Source organism: Plecotus auritus (assembly GCF_963455305.1).
Source record: "Plecotus auritus genome assembly, chromosome: 5".
NCBI lineage: Eukaryota > Metazoa > Chordata > Mammalia > Chiroptera > Vespertilionidae > Plecotus > Plecotus auritus.
This window is the reverse complement of record NC_137776.1, coordinates 95,421,068-95,446,646: the sequence shown is the minus strand read 5'-3', so window position 1 is coordinate 95,446,646 and position 25,579 is coordinate 95,421,068. Positions and strand designations below refer to the sequence as shown.

The window sequence follows — 25,579 nt, the reverse complement described above, 5'->3', positions numbered from 1 at the left end:
TTGTTCATTGAAATGCTAATTCGTCTACCACACTCAATATATTTTTGAGATGCTGCCTGTGTAAATTGAGATTATGTGTTTCTAGCATGACAATTGGGTTGCCATGGAGAATTTGATTTTTTATGTCAAGGCATTTGCAGCTTCCTATGTTCATGGGCTAATGAAGAGGCTTAGAATTCGCGCGTCCCTTTGGCAGAGATCCATGCACACCTTTGTCTCCCTTGGGTAGCACTGGTTGCAAATAGCCAAGGACACCTGAAGGTCTTTGCAAGTTACATTCCAGCTGCCATTATCCGTCCCTCCGTGAAGAGTGGATTGGGAGGGTGCGGGAATCAGGGTTCACACAATTAACATGATATCAGATGTCTAGGGACTTGCTCCAGATAGCTAGGCGACAATCCGGGGATCCCACTTCACAGACAGCACTCCAGCACCCGCTTGCAAAAATAGCGCACGTCTCCCATCTGGATCCATTGAGCCAGACGTGGCATGGACGGGCTCTAATCTGTCTAAAATGACAGTGAAGTGTCCAGAGGGCCCGTTCCTGCTCTCCAGCACCTTGTCTTTATGCTGGCCTGCACTAGCTGCCCCGGAAGGCAGGCGCTGGCCCTGTCCTTTCCTTCATTACCTTGTGCATATGTTCCCTTCCCTTACTCCTGGGAGCACAGACCCTGCGTGGGAACAGGGCATCACCTGGGAGCTTGTTAGAAATGCAGAGCTTGGCCTCTACCCAAATCTGCTGGATCAGAAGCTGAGCTTTAACAACTCCTGCATTTGCTGATTCAAATTTGAGATGCACAGTTCTAGAACATCCCTGAGTCCTGCTCCATCAATGCTTACCAACATAGTATTTTTACTCTGGATCTCAGGGGTGGGGGAGGATGGAAGTGTTAATCTAAAAATAAAAGTTCTTTCAAATTGAGAGGCAACAAGCATTTATTTGTGATCAAAAATAGCTATTTGTGAAGCACCGGTTCAGGCAGAAACCCAAATAGCACTTGTGTTAGGAGACAAAGGCAAAGGGTCTCTATGGGAAAGAGGAAACGGTTACACCAATAGAAGGCCGGCCTTTCTATTGGGGCAGAGGAGATAAAATAATGATGCTAATTCTAAACAACGTTTTTAATTTTCAGCCCAATAGTCCTAATGCCTGCTTCCTCATTATCTTTGGGAGCAGTTATTTGGGGCACAATGTTACTTTACGTGCAGTCCAAAGGCTATTGTGCCCTGTTTTGACATCCCAAAGGTTCTAGACATAAGATGTGCAAGGCAGTTTCTCTGGCATGGCAGCTGTGGCTCCTTTTAAAGTGGCTTTGTTTATATTATTGTTTACAGGAGGAAAACAAAAATGGCTAAGGGGTTATGAATAACCCCTTAGAATAAGGAACTGTGCTGGAAACTGGAAACAAGCTCCATTTTTATCACACTAGTACTCTAAGGTAGTTGGTATTTTCCACATTCGTAAAGATGAGGAAGCAGACTCAGAGAGGCCACATCACTGAGCTAAGGGTACTCAGCTAATTATCGGTAAGACTTGGCTGTAACTTTAATTCTCTCTACTCCATATGAACAAATATCTTCATTCACATTGACCTGGGATCTTAAACTGAGTAAAAATGTTGGCATGATAGTAACCCCGTTCATGTAATGCTGGTGTTTCTGCTAGCACTGTCAGTGTTTTAACAACAAAGCTTAGTCCTAACCGGTTTGGCTCAGTGACTAGAGCGTCGGCCTGCGGACTGAAAGGTCCCAGGTTCAATTCTTGTCAAGGGCATGTACCTTGATTGCGGGCACATCCCCAGTAGGAGGTGTGCAGGAGGCAGCTGATCAATGTTTCTCTCTCGTCGATGTTTCTAACTCTCTATCCCTCTCCCTTCCTTTCTATAAAAAATTAATAAAATATATTAAAAACAACAACAACAAAGCTTGGATGTTCAGGCATCAAGGGAGAAAGACAGATATGGGTGCTTCTGCCTCCTCAGTGTCCTAAAATCATACTGTGGCCTAATATGCTTGTGGACAAAATTGTTCTTTACCTGGATATTTAAACAAGTCTGGGTCTCTTTACTTACTAAGATAGCTATGGAGCAGTGAGAGATATACATGAGATATGTGTGAAAGAGATGCAGAATAGAAATCTGAGATTGAACATGAGCCTTGAGTTCCTGCCTCAAAAGAAGACAAATCCAATGTGATAACCCTTTCTATTCAGCCAGAATAATTGCAAAGCAAAATGATGTTAAGAGAGGAAAGGGGAAACATGCAGATCCTTTTGCCCACTCATAACATAATGCTTGAAAATTGTAAGCATCAATATTTGGAATAACAAAAGTTATAGATAGGTCTGCACAATTCAATCCTTACTTTTTTTTTTCCTGATAGCTAATCACTTCCTTTGACAAGCCACACTGACATTTTTTCCGAAGGGACTCTCTTTAAAATGCTTGCTCAGTGAATCACCATTGATACCGCTAATACTTTGCAGAGCCAAGATCTTATTCTCTAGTTCACTGCATCTAACTTAAATCATTGTAACCCAAAAACATAGTGATGGAATTAAGAGCAGGATAATTAATGGCATATATGTGTCTAGTGATTGGCAGTTTACTCCTCTATCTTCAATAGTGTGGAACTAGGAGCAAATAGGCTGTATTTGAATAGCATGGTGCAGAGTGGGTCCTCTTCCAGGGGTGGGCAAACTTTTTGACTCGAGGGCCACAATGGGTTCTTAAACTGGACCGGAGGGCCGGAACAAAAGCATGGATGGAGTGTTTGTATCAACTAATATAAATTCAAAGTAAAGGAGCGGAGGGGAGAGCAAGAGAACCCTCCGCTCTTTCGGCTCCGCAGGCTGGATAGAACAGCCGAACGGGCCGGATCCGGCCCGCGGGCCGTAGTTTGCCCATGGCTGGCTCTAACCTGTAGTTGTTTGAGAGGATCTACTAAATCAAGTCATTCAATTCATGTAGAAAGTGGTGTTCACTGAAGACAATGTGGAAATGTCATTATAAAGATGAGGTAAGGATTATTGCATCCACCATACAGTGACAATGGTGACATAAAACAAACCTCAAGGAGCCAGAAACAGGTAAACAAGGAGCTCATCTTTCTCCAGGAATCCAGCTTGAATGCTCCTCATCCCATGGTGGTCCCTTCCCTGGGGCCCCTTCTCAGTGTCTCAAACTATGATTACCATACTTATATTCTACACCATCAGTTGCTTATGTCTTGAATTTATTTTTCTAATCAATACAGATGATTGATAAAAACCCAGACTTTATAAACAAACCCTTATCATTTGTTTTGCTAAGGACTTGTTTTCAAATAATCTCTTCCACAAAAAATACCAGAGCAATAAGATATTGCCCTTGGAATAGCTCTGCTAGCTTAAGCATGTGTTCACGGAACAAAAACTCACTGGCTTTAAAAAGAATCATTAGCTTGAAAAAAATTAAATTTTTGAGACTAGGCATACAGAGATTAAGAGATGTACATATTTCTATTTCTATAATAATTAATTAATTGAGCTAACTATTTGGTGATTTTTTTCTGTTTCAGTCTCATATTTTCCATTCTTATAAAAAGGATTAGAAATAACCTTTTGAATGAGAGCTGGTGCATTAAGTTCAAGATGCTATCCTCAACGTCGACTTCATTCTGGAGCTAACCCGCCTGCCCAGCCAGCACTTCTGCCAAACACAATATTCTGGGAAAGAAAGCCATGGTCTCGGCCTCCTAGGCCTTCTCTTCAAGCATCCAAAGGTGACTCCTCAGAACTGCCCGAGGATGAACATCACCTAGGAACTCCTTAGAAAATGTGGATTGTCTGGGCTTATCCCAACTACCTAAGTCAGAAACTCTAGAAAAAATATCCCAGAAACCCCTGGTTTTCCAGCCTGCCCAAGTAATTGCGATGCCCCAAAGTTAGAGAACTGCTGCTTAGAGCAATGGCACTTTCCCAGGACTCAGGGCCCAGGGCCCAGGACTCACAGCACCCAGTTCTTCCAATCCCACAGCAGCAGCGGGTCCCTCAGGTCACTTCGCCATAGCTTGGCCATGTGTCCACCCCTGAACCCCATCACAGTCAAAGGAAGGAGGGATTACCTTACTGGCTGATCACCTCCTTCTCTTCCTTGAGCTGTATCTCCTGCCTTCTGTCTGGTCAGGTTGCACATCTTCCAGTCAAAAGAGTAACTTCCTGATGGGGGTTTGAACTGATGCCAGAGTTTTTTGTTTTTTTTTCTTGGGTAATAATTATATATAATGAAGCTTTTGGGGCAACACAAACACACTTCTCTTTAAGCATTTTGTGCCCATAGGCAAGACATTTATGTTATCTTATTTGATCCTTGTTAAAGTAGACAATAACTATATAATTTTTATAGAAGTAGATAAATGACTTCAATAATCACAGAGTAGAAAGCAACACCAGACCAGGCACCAGCTTGCCAACAAAATTGCCTGTCTTTTTTATTTTCTTTCTACATGACTAAAAATAGGAAGAGTGTCTTATCTTGCTGCTGAATCTTTTATACTGCTTTATTCATGGATGGAATTCAATAATTATATATCCATTAAATCAGGAATAGATCATCCACTAAAATTCCCCTGGGCCCAAGCAGTGGATGGGTGGAGTTAGACTGTATTGACTTGCCAAGTTAGAATGGAGCCTGGCTTCCCCACTTTACCAGGGAGGTTCTAGAGCAGTGTCAGGCAGCAGCAGGCCCTGAAGGCTGCAGATGTTCTGCAGCTGTGCGCGCTGATCGGGAAGCCTCCAGCTATACATGCTGTTGAAATATGGCTACAGCTACTAAGGAACTGAATTTTCAATTTAAGTTAAATTAATTTTAAATTAAATAGGCACATGAGCCTAGTGGTTACTGTATTGAACAGCATAGTTCTAGAGGCCTTCCGAGTGTTATGCATGTGACTCTCACCTATGTTTATAAAAATGCCTTGGTGCTTTTATGCACATATGAATTAGTTCTTGGTCTGCAAGGGGAATGAATTTGATATGTCATCCTTGGGACTGGAGTCTCAATTTTTCTATATCCAATGCACTCCTAATATCCTCCCTGGCTTCTTGTAACTTCTGCACCATGAAATGTGCAGCCAGATAATCTTGTCTGATCCATGAGAACCGTAGCAACCCCACTCTTCACAGGGAAGACTCTTGTTGCAGGCCGTCCCAACAAAACTGTACGAGTAACACGCACCAGACCCTCAGAGTGATGGCCCAGCTCTCTTCCGTAAGCAAGGAGTGTCCGTACACTGTCTCAGAGGCTGTTGGTGCTCATACCACTCAGACTTCATTTTAGTACAAGACATCTTAGAAGCTGAGTTGAGATGGGACTTTTGTTCAAAGTATTTGTGGGGCCTCTGGAGACACAGAGGAAAGGAAGAGGGAAAGCCACCAAGAAATGTGGTCTCAGCTAAAGTCTACCTTCCTTCAGATCCCAAAAGAAAATTCTGGACACAGGTCACAGCATAAATACCAGTCATGCCTTGAGACCATGGCTGGGCAGCTGCCCTCCTTGTTCTGGAGGGCAGCTTCCCAGGCAGGAAGGCTTCTGTTTGACCAGGAGCAAAGCTCTGGAGGAGGGGCAGGCTCTACCAGTTGCCAGCCACACCCACAGCTGGGAGATAAAGCCACCCTCTAATGTGGACCTGAGTGGAGCCCTGGGGACACCCCAACGAAACTACTATGCTTCCACCCCAATAGCTCAGTCTTCCACTACCTGTCTAAGGGCTTTCTCTTTGTGTGTGAGTGCTGCCCTGTGCCCAGCAGTCTTCAATCCATGCCTGACAGAGTTGTTTCATGAAAAACCCAGTTTCCTCCTGCTCTGGCATAGCCCTAAAGCCCATCCTACACCTTGGAATGGCTGGCTAGCTGATGCACCCTGGATTGGCTCTTTTTTTCCTGTCTCATCACCTGACTTCCTGGGATCAATTCCCAAGTGAACTACTTATCCTCGAATTCATGTCTCATAATTGACCTATGGAAATCCAAAGGAAGTCTCAGCCAGAGAGCCACGCCCCTTTCTTGTTCTGGAGTCAGACTCAAACTTTTCCCTCCCTTACAGAAACCTCCTCTTATGAGCTTCTTTGTCCTCTCCTACTAACTGGCCTCAAGTACGGCCATTCCAAATTTTCCTATTGATTTTTATCTTTTTTGAAACTCACAGGGCCTTTGGTCAAGTTCCCACTTTCCTTTTCCTCAGGAGACTCCTGAGTCCCTGAATAAGTGTACAGATGGAAGTGAAGGAGCCTGGCCAGGACCAGCCTGCAATGCCTGGTCCTACTGCACCTGCCCAGTAGCAGAAGGAGGATGCCCAGGGTGCAACTTCTCAGACTCAGCAGTCCTTGCCCGGCCACAGGGCCTTTTACTGATGATGATAAGAATGCTCTGAGCAGAAGTGCAAGAAGCCCCGTGAGCCCTACAAACTTGTGATGGTTATCACTCTTACCCACACTGTACACATTAAATATGTATGAGGAGCCTCTCAAACATCACAAGGTAGTTTATGCCTGAAACATCTCAAACCTTTGCTTACAGAGGCACCACTGTTTAATAATTAAAGATGCAGCTTGTAATTCAGCCTAGCATCCCAGTCACGTGTGAGAATGTCCTGTAGCTGTTGGGACTTGTGTAATCGGGGGGAGGCACATGCCTGGGAAACCTGTCCCTGAGAGTGTTTATTTTAGGTTTTACAAAAGTGGCCAGGTGGTGTGCATCAAACAGGTTAGATGTGAAAGTGTTATCTGTGGATCGTAGCTTCCTTTGGTCTTGTACTAAATGGACTCTGGTTTTGAATGATAGTTGTAAAATATCGCTTACCAGAGACTTGCATATAATCCATTTTTTGCCCATTTCCAGTGTGTGACATCAATCAATTATCATTTCCCTTTCTGAATTAGAAGTGGAAATAAGTGTAGAAAAGGAATTTCAGTATTTTTGACCAGGTATTTTGTTTCATGCTTAGGATGTGAAGTTGGGAATGTGAAGTTGGGAATAAGTGTTGTGGTGAAGAGGGCTGAGCAGAGAACTGAGCTGGGCCTCTTGTTGTTAAGCCTTCCTTAGAATTTTCCATCTGAGTAATTTTCTGCTTGTTCAAGACACTAGTTTCTGATATAAACTCTAGAGACAAGAGCTTAGAAGAACTGGGTTAGTAGCTGTAGCCATATAACCATATAACCAGAATGAGCTAGTTGACCCTTAGTGGCCACTGGATTCTCTGGTAAATTGAAATTAAAAGTACTATTGCTGATTGCTATGAGAACCAAGTAAGATGTAACAAAAGTTTTCAATGTGAATTGTGATTCTAGTCAGAACTGCTAAAGGGGGGAAGAAGGAGGAGTATAGGACAGTGCCCATCCTTGCTGTTCAGAGACTGTGTAGGTGAGTGGTTAGGAGTTTGGGTTCCTGGGTGCTGGTTTTCTGTATTTGAATCCCCTGCTCTACCGCTTACTACTTAGTGATCTTAAAAAAGCTACCCAATCATTTTGGCCTCAGTTTTCCCACCTGTGAAATGGTTGGTAATAATACCTACCATGCAGAGCTGCTGTGGTGATGAATGAGCTGATGCTGGCCACGTGCTTAGGGCAGTGCTGGGCACGGAGAAAAGACCATTAGCTAATGGAATGAAGGGATAGACTCTCCAAGGCTCTGGGAGGGAGTTGGTGAAAAGGAGCCAAGGGCTCACTGAGCGTGAGAAGAACCCTCCAAGCAAGAGGAAAGGTGGCTATTCCTGAATTCACAAATTTCATATCTGCTTGGCAATTGTGATTCTGACATTAAGAATTCATCCATGTTGGGGTTGGGGTTAGGAATCAAACTGAAACTGATTGTCCATCTTAGATCCAGAAACAATTTTGTTAGGACTGTAGGGCAATATAATCCTTAATGGCCATTTGTAAGCTTCCAGCCACAGGAGGAAAAGACCAGGAAAAACTCACTGGACACCAGAAATCAGACCATACGAGGAATGGAAACTGTCCTGAGGCACCTGGCCACACACCTGTATTCCATCTGCATTTCCAGCCCACCACCTCAGCCCCAAACCTTCCTGCCAGTCACCTCTTGGCTTGGTGCTGTGCAGCCCATCTCTTTGGATATCCCATCCCTCAACACCTACCCTTAAATAGTCATGTTTTCTTTATCCACCGTCTGAGATGCCTATTTAACCTGCCTCCACACACCATCATGTTCGCCTTTCATTTTAGTGGTCTGTACAGGGATATCCAGCAGGGAAGTCCCTTTCTTCCCTCTCCCTACCCTGACCCCAAGAGGGTCCAACATGGCCTTCTGCACTCCCAAGTGGCGGCAGGAGTGCCAGATCATCAGACCTCCTGATTCCTACTGACAAGTGAGTCACTTCATTTTAAGAAGAGGGCAGTAAGACCGAGATTCTCAGCTCCCCATGGGGCCACCACTTTCAGGAAGCTACTTAAAGCCACTAGGGCCACTGCTGCCACTAGAAGACTCCCATGACTGGATAAACTAGGTTGGAATGGGCAAGATTGTACTAGTCAGCCACAGGTCGCAAGCAAACATCCAAGCAACTGAGGCACACTACGAAAAAGCACACACTCATCCAAACCCCAGCCCCAAACACCCCGTAGGATTTTATTGTGGGGACTGTGAGTCTCAGCATTGCCAATTCCAGCGTTTAGGGGCAGACAGCACATTTGTAGGCTGGTCATGTCACACAAGGCACTAGGAATCCTAGTGCTGGGTCTGACCAGCAGTTTGCTAGGTGCCACAACATTTTGCAGCAAGGGTTTAGGATCTGAAGAAGGGGCCACGCAAAAATGAATGCACTAGACAAGAAATAATTTAGAAGGCATGGGGAGCCAGGTGGAAACTTCCCTCTAGTTATAAATAGAAACCCTGTTAACGGAATTGTTTGAGTCTGTCAAAGGTCCAGCACTGTGGGGATACATTTTATACAACAGACAGCTCCAGACATTAAAAAAATATATTATAAAAACTAGCCTTAGGACACCAAACCCCCACTGAGCAACTGGTAGAAATAACTTTCAGTGTTTTTAACATCTGAGACAGGGCAGAGAAAGAGCAAGAAAACTATCCCATAGAAACAGCGCTAAGCCATATGTCACCTCAAGTTTTGTGCCACCTCTGTCACAAGTTTGGCCACTGGAATGGGGACTGTCTCAGGGAATGGAGCGCCCCTAGACCAAAACACACCCACACAATGGCCTCAAATGGATGGGGCCCAATGCACCAGATAGCCCCCACCAAGAACATCATCTATGAAGGGACAGAGCTAAGGGTGAGCCTTGACGTGACAGGTAAGCCCACATTTTTTATTAGACACAGGGACTGTGTGCTGTGCTCTGATCACTCACCAAAACCTCTTTCTCCCAAAACCCGATTGACCACTCACTAGGGAAACGGGGCTACCATTTCACAATCTCACTTTTAGTCATGCCTTTCTAAGCCTCTGGGTAATATAATTAAAGGAAAGAATGTGTCAGTTTAATATATATATATATATATATATATATATATATATATATATATATATATATGTATATATATATATACATATATATATATATATATATATATATATATATATATATATTGATTTCAGAGAGGAAAGAGAGTGAGAGAGAGATAGAAACACCAATGATGAGTGAGAATCATTGATCAGCTGCCTCCTGCATTCCCCCTACTGGGGATTGAGCCCGCAACCCAGTCATGTGCCCTTGACTGGAACTGAATCTGGGACCCTTCAGTCTGCAGGCTGACACTCTATCCACTGAGCCAAACCAGCTAGGGCATACAAAGTGAATTTGAAGCTGTTAAAACTGTGTTTAAATCATGTGTATAGTCTTCATGTATGTGTCTGTATGTTAAATGTAATGTGTTTTCTGCCTTCAGGTGGCACCACTAGGGTATAATGTTTTATTGGGCTACAGAAATTAAATACTTATATACATTAAATAGGATCCTATGGTCTAGACAAAATAATTAATATTGAAATTGGTGTAAATTTAATTAACATTCTTTAAAGTTATGACCATAAAGCTATATATTCGTTTTACCTAGAGTTACAAAAGTTTTCTAATATAATTTTTTGGTTAAATATTTTGACAACCTTCCCAAAATTTAAATTTCAGAAGACATTTTTTAATAGAGAAATGATTTTGAGTTATCCCAATGGGCCCTGAATTACCTCAAGGATTCATTCTTTCTCCCAAGTTTTTAAACTAATTAGGCTTATTTAATATGCTTGGAAGATTACATGGAAAACTTTGACAAATAAGAATATATTTTTTATTAAAATGAATATTCTAGAAATTCCAGTCTCCTCTAGGAAAGAACTTGCAAATATTCAGAGCCAAGTTTAAACAGGAAGTTCTCAGAAGTAATAGATATCTTGTCAGTGACACCGGACAAGCCTAGAGTAATAGTTCCCTATGGGAGGCATCTGGCAATAGATGCTTCCAATGAGCCATGTGCAACATTTTAAAATTTTGCATACTGTTTGTTCTTTATATATTTTTAAAACTGTACATTGAATCTAAATTATAAACTTTATATTGTTATTTTATGTCATTTCATAATAATTATTTACTAAGAAATTGTCATCTTGAAATGTTATATCTTACAGAAAAGCAAGGTTCTTTGTTAATTGTTTTATGGCCAAGTCTATAATCATATCATTTAAGTTTGTAATTTACAGACCATTATTGTTTTGCTCTGATTTATTTGCAAATGTGTTAGTTAAGTCTTTGAAAAGATTCCTAACAAGAACTCCAACTTACTCTAAATTATAGCTTTCTAAGCAGGTCATCTTTTTAAAGTAAGTGAAAATTTATAGACCTCTAAAGAGTGACTGAAAACATAAAATACTGGCAAACCTTAAGGACAAACAAAATATTAGTTATATGAAAATCTTTCTGTCTTCCAGTTACAAGAAAGCTTGTTTTTATTTCCCTGGTACAATTTGGTATATTATGGCTTCATAAGCAATATGGAAGCTTTTATATTTTTCTCCCTACCTTATCTCTCCAGAATTTGGCAATTTGTAATGAATAAGTAATGGCAATGTGTTTCTTTGCATGAATTCAATAAAACCAGTTTCCATTTGTGGTTTTATTAACCAAGACTTTGACTGGGATGTCATATCTAAGAGAGACATGCCTGCCTGTGACTGTCACCAGAAAGCCTTAAGAAGTGTCCCTTGGATGCCGAAACCGGTTTGGCTCAGTGGATAGAGCGTCGGCCTGCGGACTGAAAGGTCCCGGGTTCGATTCCGGTCAAGGGCATGTACCTTGGTTGCGGGCACATCCTCAGTGGGAGGTGTGCAGGAGGCAGCTGATCGATGTTTCTCTCTCATCGATGTTTCTAGCTCTCTATCCCTCTCCCTTCCTCTCTGTGAAATATCAATAAAATATATTTAAAAAAAAGAAAAAAAAAAAAAAAAAAAAAAGAAGTGTCCCTTGGAGAAAACCCGGTACCTTGTGTGATCATATGGTTTATGGTAGTCTTTCCAGGTAAGGAACAAAGGTTACTTTCCTTAGAGATGTCAAGGAAGGAACTGCAAGACATCACTGGGCACCTCAACTTGAGGAATTCATCCAAGTCTACAGGAATTGCACGCAAACGTGATGGAAGTTAGGTGGCTCAGCTTCTTTGACCCTAGCATGAAACTAGTCATGCAGTGTGGATCCTTGGTTTTTCATATAATTAATCAAGTGGTTTAGATCCCCTGACCTTTTCCTCCCTAAAGATAATATCTAGGCCTCAGTTGTATTTCAGCTCTGGGTCCAGAAAAACAGCAAAACCAGACAAGTGATGCAGTGGCTGCCACAGGACCGGCTTTTACCTTCCAAGTCACTCAGCAGGTGTCCTCAGCCCTGAGTATCCCATAAAAACTCCACTCAGCATACCATTCCCAACCTTTGGGAAAAATAAAAAATGAACCACACCCTGAAGAAGACTATAGCCAAATTATGTCAAGAGAGTCATCTGCATTGGGATCAGGTATTGCCAATTGCCCTGCTCAGGATTAGAGCAGCTCCCCAAAGCAGATTGGTTTGAGTCTCTATGAAATAATATATGGTCAACAATTTCAGGCTGCTATAGGAACAGACATGTATGTTAAAAATTAAGAATAACTACTAACAAAGAGAAAGAGGAGAGAAATGTTAAGATTGTAGGGCAATGCAATCCTTAATGGACATTTGTAACCTTCCCACCACAGAATAAAAGACCAGGAAAAACTCACTGGACACTAGGAGTCAGACCATGTAAGAAATGAAAACTGTCCTGAAGGCACCTGGTCACACACCTGCATTCCATCCGCATTCCCAGCCCAGCTTAGCCCCCAGGCCCACTGACAAGAGCTTCCTGCCAGTGACTGTGCATCAGGATGAAACCCCAGCTCCTGGGGGCTTCCATCATCCACCCCAAGCCCCCTTGGCTGGGTGCTGTTCAGCCCTTCCCTTTGGAATTCTCATCCTCCTTCCCCTTCCCTTAAATAATGTCAGTTTTTCTCTGCCCACACACACCACCATGTTAACCTTTCAAAATTCATAGTTATTTATTTATTTTAAATATATTTTATTGATTTTTTACAGAGAGGAAGGGAGAGGGATAGAGAGTTAGAAACATCGATGAGAGAAACATCGATCAGCTGCCTCCTGCACACCTCCCACTGGGGATGTGCCCGCAACCAAGGTACGTGCCCTTGACCGGAATTGAATCTGGGACCCTTCAGTCTGCAGGCTGACACTCTATCCACTGAGCCAAACTGGTTTCGGCGATAGTTATTTATTTTTGTTTTTATTAATCAAAAACACTATGCATCTTTAATTAATGAAATGCTTATCCGTCAAATATTAGAGCTGACACCTCAGAAGCTATCTCATCCTGCATTTCCCAAACCACCTGGCATGTCCTGAGAACTTTTCTAAAAATACAGGTTCTCAGGTTAGGCTTCTGAGCCATTTATCAAGAGTCTGGTCAAGGAGTTTGCAGGTGTGGCCTTTACAAGCTCTCTAGTCTAGGTGTTGCTGATGGTCGAGCCATTTGAGAATCTCTCATTTCATCTCCTGTCTGGACTACAGCTGGGCCTGGAACCAGGTCTCCTCATTTTTAGTTCAACATTTCCTTTTACCATCTTTTCCCCGAAAGTCTAATAATGTAGAATATAGACTTAGAGGCTTGGGTTGTGCTGGCAATGCACTAGATCAAGCCTCCAAATCATTCAATATCCCATGTTTGAAAATTTTTGAAAAATAATTTTTGAAAAAATGCTGCAAAAATCTAAGATGAGGTTATTTTTCTTTCAACTTTAAAATGATTCTTTAAATTTTCATTAAATTTCTGTAAATTTAAACCATGGGATTTATGGGAATTGCAGTTAATGTTCACTGATACCACAGCCACAATTACAGTCAGCACAGTCTTAGTTAACACCTTTAACTTGCCAAACACAGGTATCTGTGTGTATATTACACCCCCAATTTAGAGAATAATTCAGAAACAGAAAGCTAGCGTGGGTATGGTGTATCCTCAGAGCAACTGCAAACAGTACCTTCAGGCTACTCTCATCCTTTTTTAAAACACGTTTATTGTTCTGTAGAAGAAACAAAGTGTTTGCCATGGCAACCGTGGCTACCCTGGGCATCTGGCCCACTAGCTGTTGGTGCAGGGAGCACCTTCAACAGCAGGGGGCGGGGGTCTTGGGAGTTATCTTGGAGAACGTTCCTACATTTCAGAGCATAGGCCAAGGCTCCTGGGTTTGAATAATCCTTGATGTGTTGAGGAATGCTAACAGCAACAATTCCATCTGGTTAATTTCAGGGGATTAATAAACAGGTTTTTACTGTGGGCAAAAGGGAGATGTGATTTTTTTCTTTAGACAAATTTGAAGAAATCTTTGTTTTAGCAACAATTCTCCCTGTGTTTGTTTGCTTTTGGTCAGCCGTTTGTGATTTTATACTTTAAAGGTGGTGGGGTGAATTCCTTGTCATTTTTTGTTGTTTCACCCTCAACATAAGTCTTATCATACATGCCTATGAGAAGAATAATTAGAATAAATGAAGGAAAACACTCTAAAGAATAACTGGGAAGCCTAGCTCTGGATTATTGGGGGTGAAAGAAAAATAGTTAAAGTGTGAGGAGTCTCACAAAAGTCATAAGCCCTACATCATACCACCAACTGTCAAATTGCTACGTATACTCTTTATGCAATAAACCATATAGATATGGCTAATGAGACCTCAGTTTATAAAAGAGGCATGCTGATACTAGAAAATATGTTACCTGCAAAAAGCAGAGAAGTCATTTAGAAGGAGCACTTTCACCGCTCAAAAGAATTCACCATACAGATTTTTTGTCATGTTTTAATATTGTTGCTGTTATGTATTTTATACAACTTTACTTTTTCCGACTAAGAAGAAAGACCTCTTGAAATGGAAAGATGAAGTGGAAATAATGAGGAGCTTCAGGGTAACTTTAGATTTCTTGTAAGTGTGAAATCTTCTTAAAATTCCCTGCCACTTTGAGAAGTTGGGGGTGTTGATTGAAGACCATGCACATGGAGGTTATGACAGAGCTGGGGGATCTGGCTCCTTCGATGCCTCTTCCCAATGCCTTTCATCCTTATTAATTTTCTGGGGTTTCTTAGAAACCTTTTTGTTTCTTTTTCCTGTTGCATAGTAGTCTCAAATACCTCTGCTTGAATCCAGAGTGCCAGGTGTTCTAAACTTGCTGGACCTCAGGTTCCTCAGCCGTGTGATGGGAATTATGCTGCCACTTTGCAGGTATTGTCTATGTGTTCAGGGAGGCTGACCTGCAGCAGCACATCCATTCCCGTGTGCAGTGGCACAAACGCGATAGCTGTTGAGTTCTCATCCGCATCCCGGATGAGGGCAGGTGTTCAGGTAGCAGATGCTCTCCTCCGCGTGCCGAGGCTCTGCCTTCACCCAGGACCCGGCTATCAACCGTGTTCCTCAGCCGTGGGAGGAGAGGCGATGGGGCCAGACTGATGGCTTGCACGTGGCACACCTTTCTTCCACTCACATCTTCTCTTTTTTTAATCCTTACCCAAGGATATGTTTTTGTTGATTTTAGAGAGAGCCAGGCTCAGACTTCTTGTTGCCAAAAAGTCCAATTGACTCATCCAAAGATAACAGGAAAATAGACTGTGGCATCTCTAAAATGATTGTCAATGACATAGGCTGAAATAAAATGGCAGTTATTGCTATCCCCGCTAAATAAAAATTCAGTTAACTCCCGGACCTGATGCCCAAAGGAAGGTGCTTAGAAGGGCTAATACTGATTTTCTGCAAACTTCCAGTGTGTCAGACATGGAAACTCTGGGGCCCAACGGTGTGTGTCCCATGATAGACTGTCCCTGTGTGTCCAGCACCCCGAGTCACACACAGGTCCAGGAGTGCGGCACTCTCCCGCGTCTCTGAGGTGTGTGCAGCTGCTCTCTGGGCTCTGGCTGGTCTCTCCAACGCGTCCTTGTCCCGCCTCGTCTGCCCGGAAAGCAGCCATACCTCTTTCAGGCTGCAGCTCCACACTCACTGTCCTTAGCTTCCCGATCTCCTCGGTTAGCCTGTCTTCTGTGCTCCCACTGCACCTGTGTTCTCCTCTTGCACACTTCCTTTCACATCCCTTTACTCATTTGCCTTTGCAGGTCTCTTTCCCCAGCACCCAGCATGCTTCTGGTGGATGAATGAGTACAAACCTCTCAAAGGCATAGTCAGTGATTTTCCCACAGCAAAACACTGATCTCCAAATAGGATGCATTTTGAGAGAAATGAGCAGAGAAAGGAGAAAGAGGGCTAAAAGGAAAATGAGAAGAAGGAAGAAAGGGGGTATTAGTGAAGCAGAGGATGTAAGACATGTTAAAAGGTTGTAAAAAATCCACTAGGAATGCAAGAGATGGAAACTGTGATGACTGAGGACAGAGAGAAGGAAGAATGGAGGAAACAGCATTGGAGGTTAATGTTAATCCATGAAAGCAACCATGAGGCAGTCAGTTGGGTGATGAAATTACCAGGGGATTAAACACAGAGCCACGATATATTTGGGGTAAAGATGTCCTAGTTGAACACTGTTTCATTTCTGTTTGAGAATCAAAGTCGTGAGATGTGAGATGTCACCACCTCTCTGTGTCTGATACTCTTCCAGGAGCTGGCGGGTGGTCTCCGGAAGATTCCAACGCTCAGCAGTGGCTCCAGATGGACCTGGGGGGCAGAGTGGAGGTCACCGCAGTGGCCACGCAGGGGAGATACGGGAGCTCTGACTGGGTGACGAGCTACAGCCTCCTGTTCAGTGACACAGGACACAACTGGAAACAGTACCAGCAAGAAGACAGCATCTGGGTAGGGATCTTTTCTCTCCAGATAAATGAAACTGAGATGTGATCATGGTCACTAATAATCTTGTCTGCCACTTTTCTGTGTCCAGATTGTGGGTACCTTAATAGCTGTTGAGTGCTCATCCACACATAACTAGGCCATATATAGGCCCGTCTCCAGCGTGGCTCCAGGTCCTAGGACATTGAGATGTATGTTACAAAAACGTTAGTGTTTTCCTGCTTTTCTGGGATTGTGGGTAATTCACGGACAGCACCGCACTTCTTTCATCTATAAAAACAGAAATACGTCATCAGAGTCTGATCGTCAATGGGAATGTAACCCAACTAGCTCAGTTACAAAGCTAAAGCAAAGCTGCACATCTTCTGAATCTGGGCATGAGAACCTGTCCTCTGGTCTGACGTTGGAGCCACTGTGCCCACAGCCTTTATCCACTGTTAGAAAACAATCGAAAGGCTGAAAACTACAAAACAAATATACATTAAAAATTGTTCTTCTTCATAAACCATCTTCAGCTTGGAAGTAAAGAACAGCCCCAAACTCTGGGCCTGGCAGTGCAAGGCCCCAACCAGGCGGCGGGCAAGGGTACGCAGGCAGAGTGGGGCCGCGGGGAGGCCTCAGATACTCACGCACTGAACAAAATACTGTGTTCGTTTATGTCACTTTTAGTTTAGAGCATTGCCAAATGTGTATTTTTTTTCTAAGTACACACGCAGTGTGAAGATTTGGCAACTGATAGGCTACTCTTTCCTTTTCATATTTCCTCAGGGCTTCCCCCGGCATCGCTGCCAAGTGAGTTTTCAAACTGCTGTGGTTTCACACGTGTGCTTTTCTGTGCTGTCCCCACTTCAATGGGAAAAAAAATCAACTTTTTATTCTTTGTTATTTCTTAATTGACCACCCATCACTATTGCTAATGGAAAATAATGGTAAATTGAGGGTTAAGATTTGTGATCGCAGACTGAATTTGAGAATATTATCATCATCTCTATTCTCAGTCACTAGTAATATTAGGTTTTATACTCACAGAGATCATGGGTTTCTTCATTTTTAAAACTAAACTTTTGGAAACTATTCTACTTTTTTCTCAATTTTGAAGCTCCCATACATTTTACAGGTTTCTGTTTTGTTTTGGGTTTGAAATAAGAATTAAGCACATCTTCCATTTTAAGGAACAATTTTAAGAATTTATGTTGGCTTTCGAGTGACAAGTAGATGTGGGGCTATTTATTTCCTTTGGTGTTTTTAGTCAGACTGACTGTTTTTTCATAGTGAAGTGCATTTTTGAGACATTTTGTCTAAGTTTTTAAAACCAGGAGTTTCATATTCTTTAGAATCAAATGGCCATCGTTCAGTCCGTCCTCGGAATCAGATGTGGTGCAAGGACTAGCAGTTCCCCAGCTCGGAGCTCCTGAACTGCTGGCTGGAGGCCAGTTTCCCTGCTTTGCCCCATCTGGCTTACCGGTGTTTCCAAGGGACTCCAGGCACTTTGAGGACAGGGCCTGTCTTGGAGGTCCTCGCTGCCTCCAGGCTTACTGTTGCTGGACACACAGTAAGAACTACTGTTGTTTAAAGTACTGCAGCATGACTGGGGCGTCTAGATTTGGAGAGCAGAGGACTATTTCCATCCATTGCTTCCCCCTCAAAATAGCCTTCAGCCTTCACATTTCTGGGGAGACAAAAGATGCTGGGTGGGCAGAGAAGGAGAGGCAGGGAGTGATGTGTGCAGCATGGTAGTCACTCCCACTCTGGCTCCCCTGGCACTTACAACGCCTGCAGAGCGCTGGAGAGCCAGTCACCTCGGGATCAGCCCTTCAGGTACAAACAGTGGGAGGAGGAAAGACTTGTGGCGGGATCATCACAATTCCAGCTGAAAGAGTCGAATCCAGTGACATTGGGCATAAACACCATGATAAGTTATGCTCAAATTTGGAAAAATGTATATCCACTTATATAAATATTGAGGAAACTAACAGCTACTGAATACCAATTACAGGTCACATTTGTAAACAAACATAAATATATGTATGTATACTTATATACTTTTCTATAAACAGCCACCCACCCAAGCTCATAGAACCAGAAACTGCTGGTGCCAGAACACAACACTAGGATTTATCCAAAATAGACTTGATTGTGAAACCATACTTTCTATTTCTCCTTCACTACACATGACTTTAAAAATTTTTCCCGAATCAATTAATTTTCTCATCTTAAATGTAAACTTTGTCAGCGCCACTCTGTAAGAACAATGTTAAATTCCAGTGTGTGAAAAAGCAGTTACAATATCCATGTGGCTTCCTCTGGGTTGTGAAAGGTGCTCTAACTCTTGGGAGCTGATCAGGCATCAGGAACACTCTTCAGAGACTTCAGAGACTCAAAACACTTCACAGATACACAGATATGTGGAAAACTGGATTGTAGCCAATATTCATTGATATTTCTGTCAAATTATTGTTGGATTGGTTTTCTTGGGAGTTTTTAGCTTTTACTTTTTATTTCAAATTTAAGGTTAGAAATAAGACTGTGTTTATCAGAGGTAAGCCTCTTAAGAAAGATGAGAACAATAGTCAAATAAAATATGTATACTAATACAAGGGTAATATGCTAATTAGACCAGACAGACCAGAAGTCTTCTGGACATCCTTCCTGACAAAGCTGGGGAATGGACGGTGCTGCCCGGGGTCCCAGGTGCCTGAGGCTGGCTGATGGGAGGGAAGCCCAGGTCCTGGTGCCTGCAGCCGGCCAGAGGAGGGAAGCCTGGGTCCCAGGTGCAGGAGCCAAGGCAAAGACAGTTTAGGGGTGATTAGGTAGGCAGGTGAGCATTTAGGGGCAATCAGGCAGACAGGTGAATGGTTAGGGGTGATCAGGCAGGCAGGCAGAGGGGTTAGGGGCAATCAAGCAGGCAGGCAGGTAAGTGGTTTAGGAGCCAGCAGTCACGGATTGCGAGAGAGATGTCTGACTGCCAGTTTAGGCCCAATCCCACAGGGATCCAGTCTAAACCAGAAGTCAGGCATCCCGCAAGGGGTCCCAGATTGCAAAACGGTGCAGGCTGGGTTGAGGGACCCCCCACCATGCGTGAATGTTGTGCACTGGGCCTCTAGTCTCTCTCTCTCTATATATAAAAGGCTAATATGCTAAGTGTCTGTCCAAGTAATGACATCACATAGCAACACTGGCCTCCCTTCCCTAGCAACTAGCCTCCTTGCAGTTTCCTCAGCCCAGGAATATGACTTGCTTTATAGCCAATGCAAACATTTTACACTGTAACCAAATGTCTGTGAAGTGTTTTCCCATACTTCATCTCATTTGATCCTCACGGAAGTCCTGGAGTAGGTAGATAGGAGACTCGGTGGAATCCTATTTTATTTTCTTTAGACGGAAAACAGAGATTGATAAAGCTTAGAAACTTGACCCAACTGAAAAGAAGTAAGAAATGGTGGACCTTGAAAATGACTTCAGGTTTTCTCACTGCGCAGAGTATAGTCAAACACTGCTGCAGTTAAATATTTTACCCTTTGTTCTCCCTGTGTGATCTACAATAATAATCTGCTTCTTGTTGATATTTACTGCTGTGTTGCTGACAATTATCTTAAAGAGAAGTTGGGGTGCTTCAACTGGGCTGGAAAAATTTTAGTTAAATCTGAAAGCAGGTCTAATTAAGTAAGTTTATTCTATACAGTAGGTCCTCAGGTTATGTCAGAGATCCGTTCCTATGACGTGATGTAACATGATTTTCGCTGTAATTCAGAACACACCTACATAAGCACCTACATCACTTACATGGAGCACATACACAGCAGTAATGAAGTGAAACAGTAAAAAAAAATTAAAAGAAAGATAACAATTCTTGACCTTTACTTGTGGTAAATAAATAATAAAAAACATAAAACATATATGTACATATGTTGAAATGACAGAACTTTTTTTTTAATAAATGGGAGATGAGGACATAACCATAAAACGATATACATTGAGTCCAATGTAACCCAAGGACTGTCTGTATATATAAAAGGCTAAGTTGACTCGCCCATGCGAGATACATATAAAGCTCTCGCTGGTGCCAATCACATGTGCCATTGTCGATCATAAATTTGGTTGTCACTTGTATTATAGAGAAAGGGCGGATAGCAATATTAAAATATTTCCTCTAATTAATTTTCTTTCAATGTGAACAAATTTGTGCACCAGGCCACTAGTTCTTTTATAAAACTCTCTATGTTTAACTTTTCAGAAAAATGTCAACAAGTAAAAATGTCAGTGTCAAATAATTGACTTAATTAGGGATGGTGTATCAAAGATGTGGAGAATCTTTTGAATGAGGCTCTCACAAGGTCTTTTAAAGATGCTCAGTTTTTAGAAAATAAGGCGTTGGAATACTTTCTGAGATTGATTTACCAAACAATACCACTGCAGTATGCACCATGGATGGATATCAATTTACCAGGACTTGAGAGATGTATTTGATTTTACAAAGTTCACTTTGGAACAAGAATCCTGAACATATATCTGTTAAATGTACAGTAGCAAATATTCATGCCCTGAAAATCCAATTTGTAGTATTTCTGCTCTAGCAGAAAGTGATGTTCATGAGTGAGGCCACCACGCAGCGCTTAGTGATGTGTCATGATTTATGAACAAGCCACAGACCTCGCTTTACTAAATGTTCAGGCGTGAAGGTGTCTCAGTGACAAACTTAGCAACAATTTTAGAATCTTAGCAGACCCAAAATCTCTCCCTCATGGATTTGTAAACACTACAAATATTAAGACTCTAACTCTAAGCAGCACCATTTAGCTGATGTATGGTAAAATGGATGGATTTGGAACAAAGGAACCTCTAATTCTCTAATTAAATCCACCTAGACCAGGGCCTCTGTCATTTTGAAAGATAAACCAGGAGAAAGAACCACTGTCTCTCTTGTATTCATGAATCATCTTATGTCCTGAGTCCTTGTGAATGTTCAAACCCTTCATCAATCCACCTGTGTTTTTATATACAACTTTGAAGTGTTCTAAAATGTGTTTTCCTATGTGCAATGGCATTTCCCTCTATTTTATGTTTTTTTTCAGTCTAAATTTTCACAGACTTGTGCTTGTGTTTTAATATAGGGTGTCCTTTTTTGAAATCACCTTACCAACAGCGCTCATGGTCTTATACAAGTCATCCAGGAACTCTTCCCCTTCACATATTAGACTATCTCCATCCTTTCAGTCAATAGTAAAACTTCAGTGATAATTTTAGTTGTATTTCTCTTAAGCAACCTTGCTCCCCAGTCTTTCTTGGAAAATTAGTGATGCCAAGTATTTTAGGTATGGGCACAAAAAAACTTATATGAGGATACAAATATGTTATTTATATTGTTTCCAATATCCTCCTTGATGGCAAAGTGTACATCCATTTCAGCTACAACAGCATAGTCAATGAACTCACAGGGATTTAATAATTTATGACCAGGCAAGAAGCAACTACAAGGTTTTCAACCCACAAGATAGGCTCTACCAGATGCTAAAGTGTATTTCTCTCATCTCAAAGGTAATTTCTAAAGTCACAGTCCCAGATCCAATCACCCTTTGCCATGTGTTTTGGATGTATAAGATGGCATGCATCTCAATTCTCTTAACCTCCTGTATCCAGAAACTTCACCACAGGAGGTCGGTATGCAGAAGCCGTGGTGGATTCTTCCCTAAAGTCCCCAATGCCACATTATACACGATGAACAGATCCCCATTCTCAATAGATTTTAGTTTTTAGGACTTCATTGAGCATATAGGATAAAATCTTTGTCTTCCCTGATGACTTCTATACATATGTAAACGTGTTTAAACTTTCTATAATTACCTAAAAATGTTGGTAATTTTTACAATCCTCCTTCTGCATTTTTTTTTTAATGAAGGTACAAGAATATAACAACTAGAAGAAATCTGCAAAGATCCTGGGTTTTTCAATTTCTCTTTTTCATAACCATTTGCCTTTCTAAGTCAATTCTCATATAATAAATGGTAAATGCATGTCCATCTTTGTGGAATAACTTGTTTTACTTTTCCTTTGCAAAGGTACTCTTGTGAACCCTCTGGAGTGCTGGTTTTAGACAACTATTTGCTGTTGGTGAATTCCTCAATATTGACCATGAAGAATTAGTGGTCTGATTTATCTATATGTTCACTAATTTTTCCCATGCTTCATTTATTTAAGCATTCACAATCAGCCTCTGTTTGATGCAGGTCATACATTATAGAGTGGTACCATTCTAATCATTCCTGATGTCATAACATAGGCAGGCTTACTCATGAGGGATGCCAGGGTCACATTGTTATGGACCATTGTGGAGAAGAAAAAAATCTTAAAGAGTTGAGGCCATTGATTAAAGCAAAGCCTTTTACAAGGCTGGCACCTATAAATGAAATGAGAGAAATTTAGATTGTAGTATCCAATGGGTTACAGGGAATCCAGTTCATGTCTCTGGTGTGTATATCCCTGGATGCTCAATTCTGTGGGTCAGCTACTCATAATTGTGGCATAAACTCACTATGAGTAGGTACTTTGTAAGATTACCAAAGGTATCATTTAATATCTTCTAAATAATACTAATGATTCATTTCTATTGCATGGAAGAAGAAACGGAGGCTTTGAAAGGTCCAGGAACCCAGCCCATATCACACAAGTACTAGTAATACTGTGGCTTTAGAAAGCCTGATCACCTTAATCACCTGATGAGACCTTAGCCAGCAGTGCTGGCCTGGGAATGCAGACCCAGTATTCTCAGACAAAGTGCTGTTGCAACCCAGACTGGGCCTTAGGACACATTTGCTACAGGAGGAAAATAGCCTGCTGGGCTAAAACAAAGTGGAAATTCAACCCCAGCCTGGCCAACCTCCTGGGAAAACCGGTGGGCATGAAAATTCCCAGAACGTGTCCCCATCACAATGGATCCTTGTCAACTAGTTTCAGAGAAAAGGTTAGAATTAGTCAGCCTAAATCTCCATGTGATTATTTTGTAAAACGGATCATCGGGGCTAAAGTTGGGAGAGATGATGCACATGGAGCTAAATCTACCTCCCTCCTGTGGTTATACATTTAGCCACAGTGTTTGCTCCTGCAACACGAATGTGAACACATCTCCCTCCTCTTGTGCAGAGTGGCCTTTCAGATCCTCTAACAACAACAGGCATCAATCCCGTTTCTTCACTGACCCAGTTCCATACGGCAGTAAGGCTGCTCGTGGAGCCCCTGTCCCCACATGCAGGGCCACTCCTCACAAGTCTGATGTGAGATCCTCACTAGCCATCACTCCCCTCTAAATACATTAATTATTTTATATTTATTCACCAGAGGCCCGGTGCACAAAATTCGTGCACAGGGGTGTGTGTCCCTCAACCCAGCCTGTACCCTCTCCAATCTGGGACCCCTTGAGGGATGTCCAACTGCCCGTTTAGGCCCAATCCCAGTGGGCTGCCAGCCTGATCACCCCCTAACCACTCCCCTGCCAGCCTGACAGACAACTAACTGCTCCCCTGCTGGCCCAATTTCCCCCAACTGCCTTCCCCTGCCAGCCTGGTCATCCCCAACTGCCCTCCCCTGCAAGCATGGTCACCCTTAACTGTCCTCCCCTGCAGGCCTAATTGCCCATAACTGCCCTCCCCTGCCGACCATCTTGTGGTGGCCATCTTGTGTCCACATGGGGGTGGCCATCTTTGACCACATGGGGGCGGCCATCTTGTGTGTTGGAGTGATGGTCAATTTGCATGTTACCTCTTTATTAGATAGGATATTTAGTTCACAGTTTTCTCTTCTAAAAGTGTTTCCTCTCACTAAATACATCAGTCCTTCACCACAGACGCCTGCAGCCTGTGTGACACAATGGCCTATGTTCCTGCTCTGGAGTCTGTTCTCCTGGGAAGCCTGGTGTCACCCTGCACCATTCTCATGTGGTCAGTGAAGGCATTCCATATTGAGTTCCTCGATTTCATCCTCAAGTGACTCCCCAGATCTCCAGAGATGCCCTGCTCTTCCTGATTTATACACATTTGTTCTGCTGATTTGGCCTAGAACATCCTGAGTATTGATCGCTGTTTGATATAATTTTCTTAACCTACCAATTTTAGTAAACAATTGAGTACCATCAACATATATCTTTTAAACTCTCATTATATGCTAAACACTGTGCTGGATGTTGTTCAAAAAAAGGGTGCAAGATGTGATTACTCCCTCCCGTGAATGTGTGTGATCCCTCCTGTGAATGTGTGTGATCCCTCCCGTGAATGTGTGTGATCCCTCCTGTGAATGTGTGTGATCCCTCCTGTGAATCTGTGGGACCATTAAGGAGACAGAGGATGGCACTGCAGTGCAGCACAGGTGCATGCATGGCACCAACAGCCATGCAGACGCAAAGCTGTGGAGAAGGTGTGCTGGGTGATGCATGAGTGGGAAGGACTTCGATGAGTCAGAAGGACAGTGGTTGTGCTTGTTACTCTGGCTTCCAGCAACTTATAAAGTGCTGCATGCCTAATAAAAACTCCACAAATACAGGAAGGATGGAAGAGAAAATAATGGAGTGGGGGAGTCTTCACACCAGGAGAAATGCTGTAAGTAAGATCTTAAAGCAAGATGTATCAGACATGTATGAGAGTTAATCAATGTAGGTACAATATTTCCCTGTCTGTTAAGCAAGATAAGCCCGGAGAATGGCTAGTTAGAGATTGTAGACTGCAAGCACTCCATATCTTCTTTAGTTACAGACCAAAGCAAGTAATTCATTATGTGCCAATCATTTTATTTTAATGCTTTTGTGTTAAATAACAAAGATTACATACAGGAAAATGCTGTCAAATATACTTTTCAAAATTTTGTTGATAGCACTCTCCTTTGCTCTCTCTCTCTCACATGTATACATATAAGCTTTTAATACAGCTATTCATTTCATAGTTGGTATTATTAAAAACTCAGATAAGAATACAGCGTGTTAGAATCTCGCCCCTGATTTAATGAAGACCACAGCAAAGGAAGTTATCACCACTCAGCAGGCCAACAGAAATGAGGCCTGGAAGGAAATGCAGCGGCTTGTGATTGAGGTCAGGGTCCACTTGCACCATCACTGCTTGTATGGCACTTAACCTCACTGAGGGGATTAGTCTCCCCAGCTCTGGCAGACACATGCCTACAGCCTCCAAGGCCCTTTGCATGCCTTCCTCTCCACTTCCTGGCTCAGACT

At 42.5% G+C, this 25,579-nt stretch overlaps 1 protein-coding gene across 1 annotated transcript in view; it reads left to right on the top strand.

Moving 5' to 3' along the window:
- The window catches only part of CNTNAP5 (contactin associated protein family member 5), an 886,665-nt gene that overhangs the window by 209,664 nt on the left and 651,422 nt on the right, over positions 1-25,579 (top strand). Inside the window, exon 3 of the mRNA XM_080671382.1 lies at positions 16,181-16,374. Coding sequence (XP_080527508.1) covers positions 16,181-16,374 — 194 coding nt within the window. The remainder of the gene's footprint in view (positions 1-16,180; positions 16,375-25,579) is intronic.